At 44.5% G+C, this 16,725-nt stretch overlaps 1 protein-coding gene and 1 non-coding gene across 3 annotated transcripts in view; one reads left to right on the top strand and one right to left on the bottom strand.

The window, feature by feature from the left end:
- The first annotated feature begins 7,110 nt into the window (after window positions 1-7,110).
- The window catches only part of LOC126574067 (uncharacterized), a 25,965-nt gene continuing 16,350 nt past the window's right edge, over window positions 7,111-16,725 (top strand). Inside the window, exons 1-2 of one of the 2 annotated variants that reach the window (XM_050234009.1) lie at window positions 7,111-7,199; window positions 15,769-15,886. In XM_050234009.1, coding sequence (XP_050089966.1) covers window positions 7,111-7,199; window positions 15,769-15,886 — 207 coding nt within the window. Of the gene's footprint in view, window positions 7,200-15,765; window positions 15,887-16,725 lie in introns of both variants that reach the window. The other variant, XM_050234008.1, reaches the window with a different exon arrangement.
- Trnan-guu (transfer RNA asparagine (anticodon GUU)) lies at window positions 16,160-16,233 on the bottom strand. Its single transcript has one exon. It is a non-coding gene; the product is annotated as a tRNA-Asn (tRNA).

Raw genomic sequence — 16,725 nt, 5'->3', positions numbered from 1 at the left:
TCTCTCGCACGGATTTCAATCCCTGCAGCAAAGCGACCCCTCTCCTCGGTGCGTACAGATGGCCGAAACAAGGGCAACAGACCGTAAATGAAAACATTTAATGGCTTGCTAAACGACTAACTTTCTGGCCTTCCTGGCTGCCTGGCTGTCTGCCGTGGGTGAATGGCCTTTTGGCCCCGGGAGGCAGGGGCCCTCTGTGCGAATCCCTCTGTGCTTGGCCGGCGTGTGGCCATGTTTGGTTTGCAATATCCGGTCACGACTATATTTACGACGTCGCTCACACCCTCCACCCCCAAACGAATCGTCTGCCGGAACGGAAATGGTCGCGTTGGAACGCACCTCAACCCCCCCAAACGTGGGCGTCAGGTGAGAGCTGGAACTGGCTGGTTGGTAACGGCGAACGAAAAGTTTTCCGCCGGTTCCCAGCAATCCGACGGTGGCGTGCGAGGCGCCTCCATTGCTGCTGCAACAACCGGTGATTCAATGAGCTTACTGTTGGGTGCTTGGTGTGGGGTGCGTAGTCTATCCTCGGGGTGGAGTATTATTTTTTATTTGTTGGGCACGGAATGATTTAAATTCTACGCACGCACCACCACCACCATCACTTCCGCCACACGTGGGAATTCATCACGTTCCGGGATCGGACGTTTGGGAGATGCAACGGAGTTTTTCCGTGTGTGTTTTTCCTCTGCAGAACAAAACAGCTTAGCGGAGCCACAAAGAGGAAACTATCGGAACCGGTGGCTGAGTGCGGGATTTAGTTTCCCCCGCCACCGCGTGTAGCACAGCAACGATTGTTTATCACGGAACGTGGTTCATTTATCTGGCACGTTAGGCGTTGCATACAGTGGTGGGATCTTCATTAAAATATCGCTCGCAATGGTTGCTTCTCACTTTTTCGGATTCGGTGTTTTCGTCCACAGAGCGAGCCTGTATTCACTAATGATGCCGAAAAATGCGCAATACAGTACGTTCGGAATCTGATGGTGGTTGTTTTTTTCGACGCTGGATGTGCGCCTAATCGACCGGAAGGAAGCAGACGTTACCGGAACCATCGGCCATATTTTAACGAGCTTCGGCCAGATCCTGTAGATCAAAGAATTCACAAGTGGATGAGTAGCGGCGGCCATAAGAGCTGGATGCTGGTTTCAAGAGGGATTTCAAGGATAATTCGTTGAATTAATGCCTCTTGCTTTTGAGTTGATGATTTGGAATAATTGCGCTTAATGATTGTGCGGAGCTTTAAAGGCTACTTGTATTGGTAGTATAAGTACAGTAATTTTGTTGTTTGTAAGCACGCGCAGAATATAATTCCATATGATGCAAACAGAAGAACAAACACTGCATAAATGGATTAAATAGCATAATTATTGTTTAAGTATTATAATACACTTATGGTTTGCATAAATTTAAATGAGTTTAATATTTGATAATTTGATGAATTCGAGAGAATTCTTTATGAGCGAAATAGTTTTGGTTACATATAATTTGCTTCTAAAGAGAGCATTAAACTTTGAGATTGATATTGCTATCCAATGCTATCGATGAGCTCATCGCATCGCATCTTCACAGTTAAATTAACAAAAAATATGATAAGGAGACCTCCACGACTAAACAAAACAACTATTAAAAATGTGAGAAACTCAAATCATCTAAAATTAAACTACAAAGCATATACAAAATAATTAGCATTGTAGGCAGAAAGCAGTCATTCGCAAATGCCAAAAATAAAATACCTAAAAATAGCTTATCAATAACCAAAAACTCAATGCAAGGTCGACAATAACTTCACGCATCATGCTATTTATCACGCTATTATTTACGCAAATGAAAGAGAAAATTCTTCTTCTAACTCCGAAAATCCAAACCAAGCCTAAGGTTATATGTTTCAATTTAAATTGACTTGCCAAATGCCAAAAATAAAATACCTAAAAATAGCTTATCAATAACCAAAAACTCAATGCAAGCTCGACAATAACTTCACGCATCATGCTATTTATCACGCTATTATTTACGCAAATGAAAGAGAAAATTCTTCTTCTAACTCCGAAAATCCAAACCAAGCCTATGGTTATATGTTTCAATTTAAATTGACTTACAATGACTATGACTCTTCATTCAAAAAAGTTAATTACAAGAAAATTCCCCTTAAAACGGAAACGATTGAAAAAAGTAATTTTAAAATCCTATCCAAACTTCTGACACTCCCGTTGCTGTACGCTGTAATTAATACATTGCGCTAATCGGTGATACCCGAACCATTCAGTACCACCGAACGCGAAGGCAGCTGCCAAAGTTTCCCAAGTAACCTGAAACGAGACTCGCTGCTAACGCCAATCTTACAGGACGTGGTGTCAAACGGTGAAGCATCACATGAAGCCGTGCTACCACGTCACGATGGTTCCCTTTTTTCCTGCTTCTATCCCGGGTGTGCTACACGAATCAAGACGGTACGATTCAGACACAGCTGGTCCCGTTAACGCTATCAGTGTCATGTTCTGGAGCTTCCGCGAAGGAGGAGAAAAAGCTGTGAAAGCGTCATCCTCACGCGACGTTAAGTGGCGGGTTTCCATGAAGGATCGTAACTTTCATCATCGCCACTAAACCAGCGACAACGACTCGTGGTGCTTCATACATCCAGCTCTATGATGCAGATGAGGCTGATGATGATGTTTATTTTACATGACGCTGCAGCTTGTAAGACTCACCGGAATAGCAGGTGGAAAGATTGTCACTTTTATAGCCTAGACCTTTTTCCTGTTAGCTTATTACTCCGCTCGGTGACACATTCGGGGGAAAAGATGTGACGTGTCACAGCATGCCCTATCAGCATGGGGCCGTTTATGAAGTAAGTGTGATTGAAATATGTTTTTTCGTTAAACGATGTTGTTTCGACACGATGAATTTATGAGACTTTAATACGGGTTTCCAATAGATCCGGGTGACATTTCTGAGCCATCGCGCTAGACCGTGGATGAATTTTATAGTGATCTCGAACGTGAAATGAATTTTACGGAGAATTTAATATGAGTATGAGCCTCCTGGTATGTCACCATCGCAAAACGGAACCGTGTGCAGTGATGGTTTGCACTACGCTTTTCCGGTTCCATAACCCAACTAAACAACTGCATTGACGCTCACTCACCCGCGCTAACCCAACAGGCGAGCTCTTCACCAAAAACCATTTAATTATCGTTCACCTATGCTATGCATGCGAAGCATCGTACCTTTCGTTAGAACGACATGTTTCCAGCACTCCCACACTCTCGTCTCACGTCCTCGGCCTCGCTAGCAAACGTGGAAACGTGCCTGAGAATGAACGGAAGCGTTTAAAATGGAGATTTTTTCGTTGCGCTCCCCATCATATATGCCATTCAGTTCAGTACGGTTCGGTTCGGGTTCAGGTATGGAGTATGGTGCATGGAAGCTTCTCTTCGTTTAGTGTAGGTGCTTTCAACAGGTACAACCCCACGCAAATAGCCTTCATATTCCTGCAATCAGCAGCAGCCGTTGGGGGTGGGAGAGAGTACATTTTAATGATGTGGATGTCAAACCACCCAGAAAACTGAATGAACGGCTCCCGACATGCAATAGGCGTGAACGTGGGCAGAGCTACGAGACTGCCTCTAGGCGCACTGCAGAGAGTTTTGCTATCTAGTGGATAGCATCCTTTAGTGACACTGCCGTGTGTAGGTTAGTTAAACGTTTTTCATTTATGCTGACTTTGAATTAATTAAATATAAGCAATTTGAAAATGGAAAAAAATATTTACACAACCTTACTAACAATCAGATCGCATAAAATTTAAATAAGTTATAAGCTTATTGTTTTAATAAGCTGCATTGTTTTGACACAATCATACGAGTTATTTTGGCAATTTCAGCTCTAATGTTTGCTTTAAGTTGTTTAATAGTCTTTGATTTGTTGGCATAAGCCTTACTTTTCAAATAGACCCACAGAACAAAATCTGGCGCCGTTTTTTTCAATATAAACTGTGTCAATTTCAGTTCACTCAATGGCATAGAGTAACCTAAATAGACCCTGTTAATTTTCCAAAATCAGCTGAAAAATTACAGAGAGGCTGAAAAATGACTTAACTTTAAAATAGGGATCCACCTGATGGCGAACCCTGTATAAAACCACTGGAAACTCATGAAATACCTCACTGTGAAACACTTTATATTAGCTTTATATTAGCAAACGAATATCACTTCACAAGTTCTGGTCGAAGCCAGCTCTCAACGCCACCGCTATCAGCGGCACAACCGGTGCACAGATTGTTATCATCCCTTTGAACAACCTGTAACTTTCGCCTGGAAGCCTGCGGCAGTACAGAACAATTTCATTTAGGCCTGTCTTGCCGCACAACGCCATAGTCTGTGGCCCAAAAGAGCGCGGGACGTGTGTTCCCGGCCCATTAGACAAGCTGGAAATTAAAACCAGGACCATCCCGTGGAGTGGATCCGCAATGGCTTCACAGAACGTTCATCATAATTCTTATCTACCGGCAAACGGGGGAAAAATCGATTTAGCCTTACTCATTGCGCTCATCTCGTACCGCGCCGAGTCGACGGAGATGGTAAGGATGAGCAGCAGCAATTCAATTTCAGCACTCAGCTCCTTGCAGGCTCGCTGGGTCGGAACCGTTTGGCGAATGATTTAGAACCCGATTTTCTCCGCTGTCGAGCAGTTACGCTCATCGATAATGAAGTTTTCCTCGCACCAACAGCAGCAGCAGGCTCTCGCTGCCCGAGATTGCTTTCTAATGAAATGTAAAATTATGATGAGACGCTGAGTGAGTTCAGGGCCGATGGTTGTTTGGTTCGAGTTTAAAGATTCTGGAAGTCTTGAGAGTCTCTCCTTACCTGTCAGCAGATGGATGATGGGGCCGTAAAAACCATTGTATACCACGGGAGCAAAGGTGAATCCGGGATCTACTACCAGCTTTTGAACCTTTCGCATAAAGCGCGTCAACGGCAAGTACCACTCGCTCGGGTAATGGTGAATGGTGGCGTTAATTAAATTTGGACATCTTCTACTGCCAGTCCAGAACACAAAACAGATAAAAACGGCCTTATCTAGTACATCGCCTCTGCGTGTCTCTTCGTGTGCAGCATTAGCTCAAGTTTTATGGCTAACTCCTTTTTCTCACGTAATCCAACATAAGTCAGCAGTTAACACTTTATCGCCCAAAGGGCTCCTTTTCCCGGTACGGACTGTGTGCACAATTCAACGGCGCAAATGGTACGCCACAGAAAAGGAAAGGGACACAATCTACCGGCCGGTGGGCCTCTTTTTTGTGTCCATTCCATGATGGCCCCAAGCCCAACGGAGCATAAGTACGCCAGTCAGTACCGCGTGTAGTGGGCCGCGAGGTCAGAGACTTTTCGGTGGTTTTATGGAGAGTTTATTTTATTTTATCTTTTCACGAACCAGATAGGGATCATCGTAAGGTGGGCTTGTACCTGAAACACCTAGCACCGAGCACGGTCCACTCAGCGTTATGCCGACAGGGGGGCCAACCAAAAATGGTTGTTCAACCGGAGGCGGTAAATATTTCTTTCAATTAAGGTTTAATGAAATTAGAGCCCTTGTGGCACACTACATTGGGTGGTTGGTTTCGGCCAGGGCTCAAGCTTAAGATTCTGTACGCCGGTAGCCAGCCCAAAATATGCGCGAAAGCACCAAAAGGCCACGTAGGATTCGTGGGATTTAATTTTCGCTTGATCGAAGAATTCATCCGAGGTAGAAGCCACCTGGCAAACGGAGCTGACAGGTCGCTTGTTGTGTTGCTTAATGCGATGATGAATATGCAACGCTGGCAAAGCATAAGTGCTTTTAAGTGAAAGATTACGGGGATTATTCGTAGGATTGTCTTAAAATGTGCTTTTTAGAGACGACATCAACGATGGAGACTGTTCCCAAGCCATGACATTCTCGCAAGACGCAATCGAGTTTTCAGAAAAGAGTATCGCCAATTTTGAAACAGGAAACCTTTTATATAAAATCGTACAAAATACGAGGTGACCTCGTGAACCGTCCATTCAATTTTTGGTGCTGGAGAACCGCCATCACCATCATCATCATCCTTGCTTTGTCTGCCAACAGAATAGAGGGTTTACGGTTGGAATTTGAAGACTCCTATTAATCTCATTGATGTCTGGCTGGCAACCAAAGAATTCCGAACCAACCCCTCACCCTCACCAACTCTACCAAACCCATTCATTGTGTACATCGTGCAGGTTGGTGGGGGTGGGATATGCTTGATAATAACGATGCGAAATCATCCCAGGAATGTCCGGGGGGGGAGAGAGATCCATTTGAGTGAAGCTATTCGCCAGAAACAACAATACGCCGCCCGTTTCACTCTTTCTGCTATCTGAAACCGCGCGGAGTGGTAAAAGGGGGGCCATTCGTTTTAAAAAAAATCGACAAAAAGAAATCGCAAAACCCCCGTCCGGCCCTCCGTTCGTCCTCTTAACCTCTTTCACTGAGAAATGCAATTAATGTGAAAAGGGCCAAAAATTAAAGATATTTTTTCCGTTTCTTTTCTTTCCACTTCTCGTTGCAGGCATTACTACCTTCGGGGCACATTCGTCGGGAGCACTTTCGGAGGAAGGTTGCATAGAACGGGCGGTGAGGACGGTCCGTAAGAGCAAAGGATTGCAGAGTGTGTGACTGGCTGTGTGCTACTCCATTACGTTTCGTTAGTTCCGGGCCGGAGTGTGCGAAGGATTTGGAAACTTTCGGGAGGAATGTAAAAAGGGTCCTGGGTAGAAACAAGCATTTCATGTCCAGATACTGTGCACATTACTGTGAACAAGTGCCCCCGAGACCCGAGACACTTTGTAGCAAAGCGGAACTGTGTGCAGTGTAGTGTATGTGTGCTGCTAACTAGTCCACTCGATTGCCTTCAGTGAAAAGAAAGAACTTCGTTCTCAAAAGTGTGACTGTGACATGTTAAGCCTATAACCCGGTTCTTACCACTTGCAGAGAGTGCAGAGAAGGCGAGTAGCGACGAGCAGCAACCATCGTAACCGGCTAAACCCCCTCGAAAAAAAAAAAGAAACGATCAGTGCCCGTTTGCATGCAGCTGTGGGGAAACGAAAAATGTTCGGTTCCAAATTGCGATCATGGATGGAAAATCATATTGTGCGACCGAGAAAAAAGGGCAGCAAAAGTAAAACCGGAAGCAGCGGGTAAGTTGTTGCTGGGAAAGTTCTGCCATGCGCATGCAGAACAGCATGCAGATAAAGGGTTCTCATCGGTCCCCCGGGGGGCTTTGGGGAAGTACTATTGATCTGGGCCACAGTAGCAACAATACAATACTGTCTTCGAACTACAGAACTCTTCTGGGTGGCCACATAGTGTTCATCGGCATTGTAAGATGGAAGATATTTCTTTTATCAGATAGATTCAAAGAACAAGTAAGGGATGTTGATAATGTACAGAATGATAGAATGGGAAGAGTGTTTAAAAAAAATGTTTTTATTTATTTTTGTTGAAACAAATTGTTTCTTTTGTCTAGTCCCATGTTTTGTGTTTGTTAAAGCGCCCTTTTTCTATATTTTCACGCAGTTTTCGATTTCACAATGATAAGCCTTCCATTGTGTTTTTTTCTCCAGTTCAACTCATGGAAATAAAAAGAAAACAAAATAGATAAGATTGTGTCGCAAGAGTAGTGAAGACACTGGTATTCTGCGCACATTCTACACAATGTTACCCACTGTAGCGAGCACAGACACAGGCACAGAGCGCACAAGATAGTACAAGATGCTTGTGCGGCCAGCCTGTAACAGCCTCAGGGACCATCAGCATCTTGGCCAGGCAGGTCCCAGTAGTCAAATTAAGGCACAAAACGAAAGCGAACCGAAGAACCTTTTTCCCGTTTACATCGAAACACTTTCAGCTGCTCCTAGTTGCATAACCCTACACCGTCCCACTCGCCACGGATGCCATAAGGGCATCCTTACAATTCCGCTACTTGGGGTAGACCCCGGGAATAAAGGGAAGAAACACGAAACGAACTCCCTGGGAACCCGTCTTCTGAAATGCAGACGCTGTTAAACAATTGTCAGTTGCCAGTCAGTGAGGGGCGAGGAAAGGGTGGCCGGGCGGTAAATTGGAGTGCCAGGCCCTCCGCTCTACCGGAGAGATGCAGAATTCAGAATAATGAAAACGAAAGCTCATCAGACTGGACTCGATTGGTGGGAGTGTGCTGCTATTTCGGAGCATCATCACATTGGCTAGCCGCGCACGTACCAGGTACGTGCTGTGTGCAAAGCATTTTAACTTTCACTATTCGCGTCACCGAACCCGTTCGGGGAAGAGCTGAAGGTGTGCACTACTCCCTTGGCCAGTGTTCTGCTTCGGCAATGCAGATTGTACGGCCGACCAGCCAGCCAGCCAACTGAGGAACATACAAAGTTCAGGCGAGGTTGTTCTGCAGTCAGTGCATGATCAAACGAGATCTAACGACCATAATCGGCTTATATGCAATTTCCTTTGGGCCTGATTGGACGCACACTGCAGTTCGGAGGAGGTACGAATTTGCACATCGACGGCACACTGTACGGGGCTGATGAACGATAGAAATGAAGAGAGCAGGTGAGGATTCCTTATTCTTTTCTTGGTGCATAGTATTAAAAGGAAGAGGACGATGCAGATAGTTCGATTCTCCTTTTTTTGCTCTCCTCTTCGTTTACCAAATCTTTAATCCATTAGTTAGTGTAATCCTATTCCAGCCGATGGAAAATGAAGCGTTTTCTTTATCCATTCTGCAGTGATTTGCATTTGCTCTGTTCATGATAATGTGCTTACCCATTAAGACTTAAAGTCTTCTTCGAAAGTGAGCGCCTTTGTGAGGCGCTTTACGTTTTAGTTCTTTTTTTGTGAGTGAATGTGTTCCGGTGCTGACCTCACAGGGCCAGAACTAGAGTCCCCTGTCCCATCTACGCCATTTTTTCGGTGGGCTTTCTCTTTTCTACTGCTTTCTCATGCTTTGCTAATCCTTTTTTTGAGGGAAGGGTGCGCATCACACTCAGCCTCCGTTCAGGCTCACCTACAATGCCGCATATATTTACATTTATGAGTTTTCCCTCCTTCAACCCCCTTTTGGGGGGGGGGGCTAGCGAAGGGAACCCGCGTGAGAATAAGGGTGTACAACAGCAGCTCTAACAGCAGCGCTTCGTTTTGTGGAGGGAAAAACTTTTGCAGGCTTAGTTTTTGTTCTGCCTCAAAATGCCTACAGGCGACCAAAGGGCAAAAAGGGGGTTTGTGGTGGACGGATGGATGGACGTACGGTAGGACAGTTTTTCATTACTCTGAACACTGGCCGCCGGCCCCGTGGAAAGTGTAAACATTAACAAACGCAAGGAACAAAAAACTACGGGGGCGAAAGCGAATGTTGCAGAAACAACGGAATGGGAGACGCAGACACTTTTTCGTCCTTTTTGTTGCCAAAGGGATGAGTCCCGGGTATGAAACTTCCAGCCTCCAAGTAACCATTGTGGTTTTGTGTGGTATTCCGGGTCTGAATGGCACACTCCGGAAAGGAGACGTGGCAGGAAACAGACGTGCGAGAAACACTATGACAATGATGAACAGCATCAAGAGGATGATGACTACCATCATGATGCTGCTGCTGATGATGATGATGGTGAAGAGTAGGAAGTACCGGGATTGTACAAACACGATGCTTCATTTTTCAACTGCAAGCTCAGCCCTAAAACTGTTCCCATATCCAGCGGCCCGTCACCTTCGTCCGTCTAGGCTTGGCAAGCAAACAAACAAACAACGGGCGGCTCTCTTATGCTGTACAGCCGAGCCGAGCGCGAGCCGTCGACGAGGAAGGTCTAGTGCATGTTTTGTGCAGCGGCCAAAGCCCGCAGAAATTGGAACTTCTCCAAGCGAGACAATGTTTGCTTTCCTCTACCTTTACCTTCTCCCCAAGTCTCTTGAACCACGGCTCTTGGCGTCTGAGCGATTTTCCATTTTCTGCGCCAAACAATCCATCATCTTCTCAAGCGATTCGGGCTCTGGAAGTTGAGGCCCCGATAGTTGCGCATTTTCGGGCCGCTTCCTTCTTATGTGCCCCCGGTACACAAGCACAAACATACAGAAACACACACCTGCGGCTGTGTCTGTCTTTAGTGAAGAACTATTTCAAACAATGGCATTCCGTCGACTGTCACGGCTTCTACGGAACAGCCTGTCTGGTTTTTCGCATGAGTTTTGTGACGCTCGTGACGAAATGTTTGTGTTGCGGAGATGCGCTGCTGCTGCTGCTGCTGCTTTGCTGCGAAGAAACTCTAATTCGATTGCCAAAAACTTCAAACCAGAGTGTTAACAATGGTGTCCTCGTCCTCTAAGCATGGCACCCCAAACGAGACAAACGAGTGACACGACATTGACGGAGCGATTCGATTTTACGCTTCAATTAAGTGGCCAAATCTCGCCCCCACGAAAGGCGTCAGTGCGGAATGACAGAAATCATCTACACCGTACAACACTTCTAACCATCAGGCGGGGAGGCGACGTTCATATCGGAACCAGGACCGCGCGGTTGGTTTCTACTTTATGAGCCAATAATAAATAAAAACGATCACACGATGGCTGGCGCGTTGAGACGCACGCAAGCTCCGCATTCCCTCAGCTCAGCGAGAGAAAATGTGCTTTGAATGCATTATATCTCGGATTCCAAGAATTCATCTCCTCCGAGGAAGCATTTGTGGTCCTTTGGGGCGGTGATCGTGGTGATTTGTGTGCGAGAGAGAGCACGGAGAGGGCAAGCAATTTAGCAAACAGATTCCGAGACGCCGATAAGTTCTATTGTGCACGAAGAGGAGAACGGACGAACGGACGGAAGTCTAGACGGGCGTATAACAGATTTGCACTTCCGAGGTCCGATTATTCATGGCAATGCCTAGCCCCCCGAGAGCAGAAGAGAGCCGAAAGCGATTGGCAGAATGCCGGATGTTTTGGTCCACGTTCGACTGCAAGAAGTAATTTCTGTCTAATTGACTCTTGAGCTTTATTTATGAGCTGGGACGCCACCACGTTGCACCCTGGGCAACATTGGTAAACCACTACTACGGTTGTCACCGACGAGTGAGCGGGAATCGTGCAGCTTTAACCGCAAACTCCATTGGTGCTGGGGTCTGAGTTTGGCACAGCGATTGGGGTGGTAGTTGGGAACCGTAATGATGTGGTCGCATTAAATCATGTTTAACCAGAGATGGCTAAAGCGTCAATGTATTGACGGGGAGTGTAATGCCTGTGAGTGTCCGATAATATTGGTGGAACAAATGGAAGAAAAAAAGGGTTAAAAGCTTGTTAGCTTTAAATACGAATTACAAATCAGGACAGTTCGATTACAGCACTTGAAAACTTTACATATTCTTTTCCCTGCTATGTTTTTTTTATTATGCTTTGAAAGTAATTATGATATTTGTCATGATATTGATATCTGAATTGTCTTCACAGTTACCGTCTATTAATAACCGTTTATTCCTCAATTTCTATCATGTGTTTGCATAAAACTACTGCTATTTTAGCCATGTTTGGGTATTTTTGAAAACATTATATTAGTTTATTTTGGTTAGTAAGCATAGATCGCTAAAGGTTTTGTTGTTATTTAAATAGTTATGTAACATTTCATGTAGAACACAATTTTGAGTTGACAATTTCTGACAAGACTCTTAAAAGCCATTAGATTGTCAAAAGTATTTCAATGTTATACGTTTAAGAAATTCATTCTTCAGTTATCAGTAAATTCAAGATAATTTATCCATTATTTTACAAAACTTAGTTCAAATCTTGTTTAAATTTTTTCTACAGTGTATGTTGATATTGTTGCAAGGATAGTAAACATAGTTATATTTATGTTGTAAATGTGAACTTTCCACACAAACCCACATTAACCAGTATTCTGTAAACGACACTTGTGTGAATGAAATTAGTTCGCAACATTTCCAACGACTACACAAAAGTCATTCGCATAAACATTACACCACGTGTACATCAATATAAAGCATTCCTATTCATTGAATTAGTCAAATTAATGTATTCAGGGGAGCACGCTTGTATTGCCTGTGCTCGCCTTACACGCCAACCAGTACAAGTGGAGAAGAATTCAAATATGGAAGCGCCCAGCACACGTTAAACTAATTACATATTCAGAATATTACTAAATCCGTTTTCCATCCATTCGTTCTCCTGGCGCTGCCTTTGCGTGGCAATGGGGAGCTGGTTTTCACGCAGAAAGTGAATGTTTTGGAAACGGTTCGCACTCGCCAAGACCGACAGCAGCAGCCCGCACATTGCTCATCGCACGTACTTATTACGAACAGAAGCTATACGTCATTCATCATGCATGAGCGACGATTCGCTAATGTGATTCCGTGTGAAGGCAGAGAATCCAGTTACAATTCCCCCAACTGTCACGTCACATTTTAACTTTGCTGACATCTGGTGCTGCCGCTCCTGCAGCGCTTTAAAAGCATCCTTGTGCAACGACGCGGGTATGTTACCTTCCTGCACGTCTTGTTAAATTGGATTTCATGCTGCAAAACGGCCGTGCTGTTACTGTTCTAGCTTTCAACAATCCATCTCGGAGACTTTCAACACATTAGAGCTCGGATTAAAGAGGATGTGGCTGTGGTGGATGTAGAGAAGAACCACAATTCTTCCATTCTAGATGTTGCTTGGTGAGGTTTGGTGTTGGTCTTTGTAGTGTCCCTTTAAAGGAATGCTCTAAAATTTCGCACCGACAATGAAGAAGAAAAAACACATCCAAACGAAGTGCTTTTGTGCTTTCTAACATCGTCTTTAACATCCCTAAACACATAATTTGTAAAACGCATTGCCGTCCGCTTGCTTGCTCTACTTCTGCTCCAGCAGCTCGACCGTTCTCAGTCTTGAAGCTACCCTCGCTGCTCGGGCACGCTTTAAGTGGTAACATTTATGAGCTTGTCTGCCACACGCGCCCACATGTGCTTTCTCGTGTGAGATGGGGGTGACGCTAGGACTCGTCTGCAAAACGGTTCGCTCATCTGCTCCCTTTTCTGCTTTCGATTTGTTCCTGTTTCTAAATCTTCAGATTTAATTCGTTCCATTTATGGTCTCCGACGGAGGAGAAAGCGAACGGAAGTTGACTTCAATTTCGTAACCTCCTCGTATCCTTGTCTATTTGCACATTCGGTGATGTGGGTTGCATGATGCGATAGTGTAACGGTTGGTTTACCTTTTTCTCCTTGGAGGCGGTGAAAGTGATTTTTCTGTTCGCCGATTTTTTTTCCCAGATTTTGTAAGTTAGTTTGTAGCTTGTATGATATGTGTTTAACATGTTTGCAATGGAATTTTCGCCTAAAAATGTCTCATATATCATTCTGTACCCTTTTTTTCATAAGCAACAAACTTATTTCATTTCATTATTTTCACTACTTCAGTGAATGTAAGACTGCTAAAACTATGTGCAAACACTTGGTCACAGTTCCGTTTCCTTTGTTACAAACCCAATTCCAGTCATCTTGTGTTCCGCACAATTCGGAGTGACACCCAAGCCTCCAAAATCACGAAGGGTCCAAATTCCAAACCCACGAATCCCAAGGGCTATCTATAGATTAGCCGTATCGCCCTCGCTCCCTCAGCAAAGACTGCCTCAGACTGTAGTAGCCCCCTCCATTCCTATTCCTGGGAACCAAGCCAAGTTCTTTTTTTATCCGAAATTCCATCCACCGCCTCCAAGACCCGGATGGTTGCATGCAGGGGGTTCTATTCTTCCTGAGGGAATTGCGCTTATAAAAATTTATTGACAATTCCCTCCCTCCACCGTACCTCTCACACATACGCCAACCAGACTAGACCGCACTTGATCCAAGTGGAAAGGATTTCCTCGGCTCACCAGCGACAGAGAACGGTGGTGGCCGAAGGACGAAATGACCACAAGAATTGAAGGGGCTAGGGTGGAGTTCGAATTCCGGCCTGGCCAGGAAAAAAGATGCAGACCGTTTCCGAGTCTGAGGCCGAGTCTTCCTTGTAGCATGTGCATGGCTGTTTTCGTGCTGTGGGCCAATATATCCGCCTGTTATCTGTTCCATCGTGCCATATGAAAGTTAGCTGGCTGTAGTGCTGCTCTGGCATGTAGGAAGTTTCCTGCCATTTCCTGCTTTTTTGCCCTCTCCATTCGCTTTTTTCACTTTTTCCCCGCTTTTATACTTTCCAGAACACAAAACTCTAATGGGCGGCCGGGTTATTCTTAGAACAAAAATTACCTCCCGCAATCGTGTGGCACTATATTTAACGATGCTCGTTATCTGGGCGATATCCCCTTGTCTGGTGGTCACGTCGGACACAGTGACTGGAGAAAAAAAAATCGAGATATTTTTACTGTTCGTTAAAAGCGAGTTCCAGAAGATAAAAGTACTGATGTGAACATGGTGTGGCAAAGTTTTGAGACTTTCTTCAGCATAGGAAGTTGAAGTTGCGATACATAACGAGAGGAGAGAGTATTGGTGAGATTAAGTTTTGATGAAAGCACAAAATATTCCCCCGGAGGAGGACAAGTACGGAGCTCGCTTCTTTTTTCCATTCACAATCCCATAGACTAATGGTATCCGCAACGAATACGGTGCGGAACGAGCTTTTATGGGAGAACATAAACCATACGAATGGAAACTATCATTTTTAAGAGCGATAGCGAACATTTCGAACGCGGTTGCACCTAACCGGCATTCTACGGTCCGTGCTGGTGCCAGATACTAAAGCGCCCCTTGGCGCGTAGTTCTGTCCGACGGAATACACACGTCAGCGCCAAAAACATGACAGCCGAAACGGAGCGAAACTAATTCTGAAGCATGACTCTCGTGAAGTTTCCATTTTGTTAGCTAAGCCCCCGGTACGGCCAGCGATTCAGTTTGTATCCGTGGAGTGGTGGTGGAGTGGTGGTTTATCGAGTAAAGAACAGTGCCAGCAAAAGACCGCAAGACCACACACCACGCGCTTCCGACACGCTATGCTGCCGGACAAACCGAGCGCTAAAGTGTCTGGAACTTGCACGTACGACGTGGACGCGTTTCCTTGGGGCGCTTTCAGCTCTGTCTCAGCTTGCGCTTGATTTACGATAAGTTATCGCTTCGCTTCCCTTCCAGCAATTGAATTAGTGCATATGTGTCTTCATTTCCTCCCCAGGGAGGGCGAAGGAACTGCTAGAAGCATGTTTTGTGGAAAGAAAGTTTCTTTTATTAAATCAAAATTAACTGAACCAACTGCGCACCTTTTTTGTCGGTAATCTCACTGGGAGTGGGAGGCCAGATGATTGCTACAAAATAGTTACTTCCCACAACCGATTACCGTGATGCAGCTCAGCTCAGCATCACCAACCAATTATGCGCCAACGAAGCAAATAATTAATTTCGATTCATTTGCTCGCCGTGCTCACCGTGAATGATGAGAATGGCTGACCGGCCTGGCCTGGATAACTTATTGTGTAACATTTTAATTTATCTTCCCTGGCCCGGGGCCCTGCTGTCGAATGCTGACGGCACAATAGATCGGGCCCAACAAAGAGTTTGCTCGTTCAACAACGGCAAAAAAAAACAAAAAACGAGCAAAAGAATTCTCGAACTTTACGATTAACGAACAGCAATCATTCTCGGGTCTCGGGCTCTCTCTTTCTCTTTCTCTCGATAGTGGCCTATTTTCTGGTAGCATCCATTTAACATCTTCTCTTTTTTTTCCTCTTGTGCTATCATTTCTCATTTCCAGCAGCAGCAACTTTGGTGTTCTGACGGCACAGAATGGCTACAGCAAGAGCGGTACGTTTACCGGGGACTCTACCGTCGGCAGTCCGGCGCGACGCAGTGAAGTTTCACCGATACAAAATCATGTAAGTTTCCCAGTGGTTCGGCAACGAAGCGAACTATTTAAATTTGGTGATTTCATCTGGTAGCATTTTAACAAAAACATACGAATTATTTTAATTTGTAGAAAAGCGTAGTTGTATTAAGATCACTAGACAAAAAGAGATTAGAAGCATTCTATTTATTTTATATTCCTAGAGCATTTTTTTCTTCTGCGGTGTGTATTAATAGATTAAGTGATTATCTCTCTTTCTGTGGAAGATAAAGATGGGATTAAGAAGAAACAAAATAGATTCGAACGCCCCCGGGTGGACTCGAACCACCAACCTTTCGGTTAACAGCCGAACGCGCTAACCGATTGCGCCACGAAGGCTTCGTGAATGAGATTGAATGAACATAGATTTTTTTAATCAACATTATGCTGAACGTACATAAAATATGTATTATATTTTAAAGATACTTTTTTAAAATGACGATTGAATCAAGAGACCTGTTCAACCTAGCACACACCGTACCAGATTGCTTATGTTAGGACTTGTAAGAGACTGAAGAGCGGTTATTTAACATTAATCTTCCCTTATCTTCCCTTATGAGCACTTTTATGAGTCAGTTATAGTTACACAATTAGACAAGTTAATAAATAACACCGATAAAATTAGCCCTGTGCCGCCGATAAATTGCTAAGAACGATTGTTCTCTTTCATGTAGCTGCACTTCAAAGCTTAACAAACACTGATTCGTTTGAAATTTTCCTTGTTTATCATAGAGTCGAGATATTTGGTCATATTGATACTTCAAACATTTGTGTTTTTTATTAGCATCTGGCATTTATCAGCATTTTAGAACAATATTTTACCTTTTATTA

Source organism: Anopheles aquasalis, chromosome 3 (assembly GCF_943734665.1).
Source record: "Anopheles aquasalis chromosome 3, idAnoAquaMG_Q_19, whole genome shotgun sequence".
Classification (NCBI taxonomy): domain Eukaryota; kingdom Metazoa; phylum Arthropoda; class Insecta; order Diptera; family Culicidae; genus Anopheles; species Anopheles aquasalis.
The sequence above is the reverse complement of the archived record's forward strand: the minus strand, read 5'-3'. Positions and strand labels throughout refer to the sequence as shown.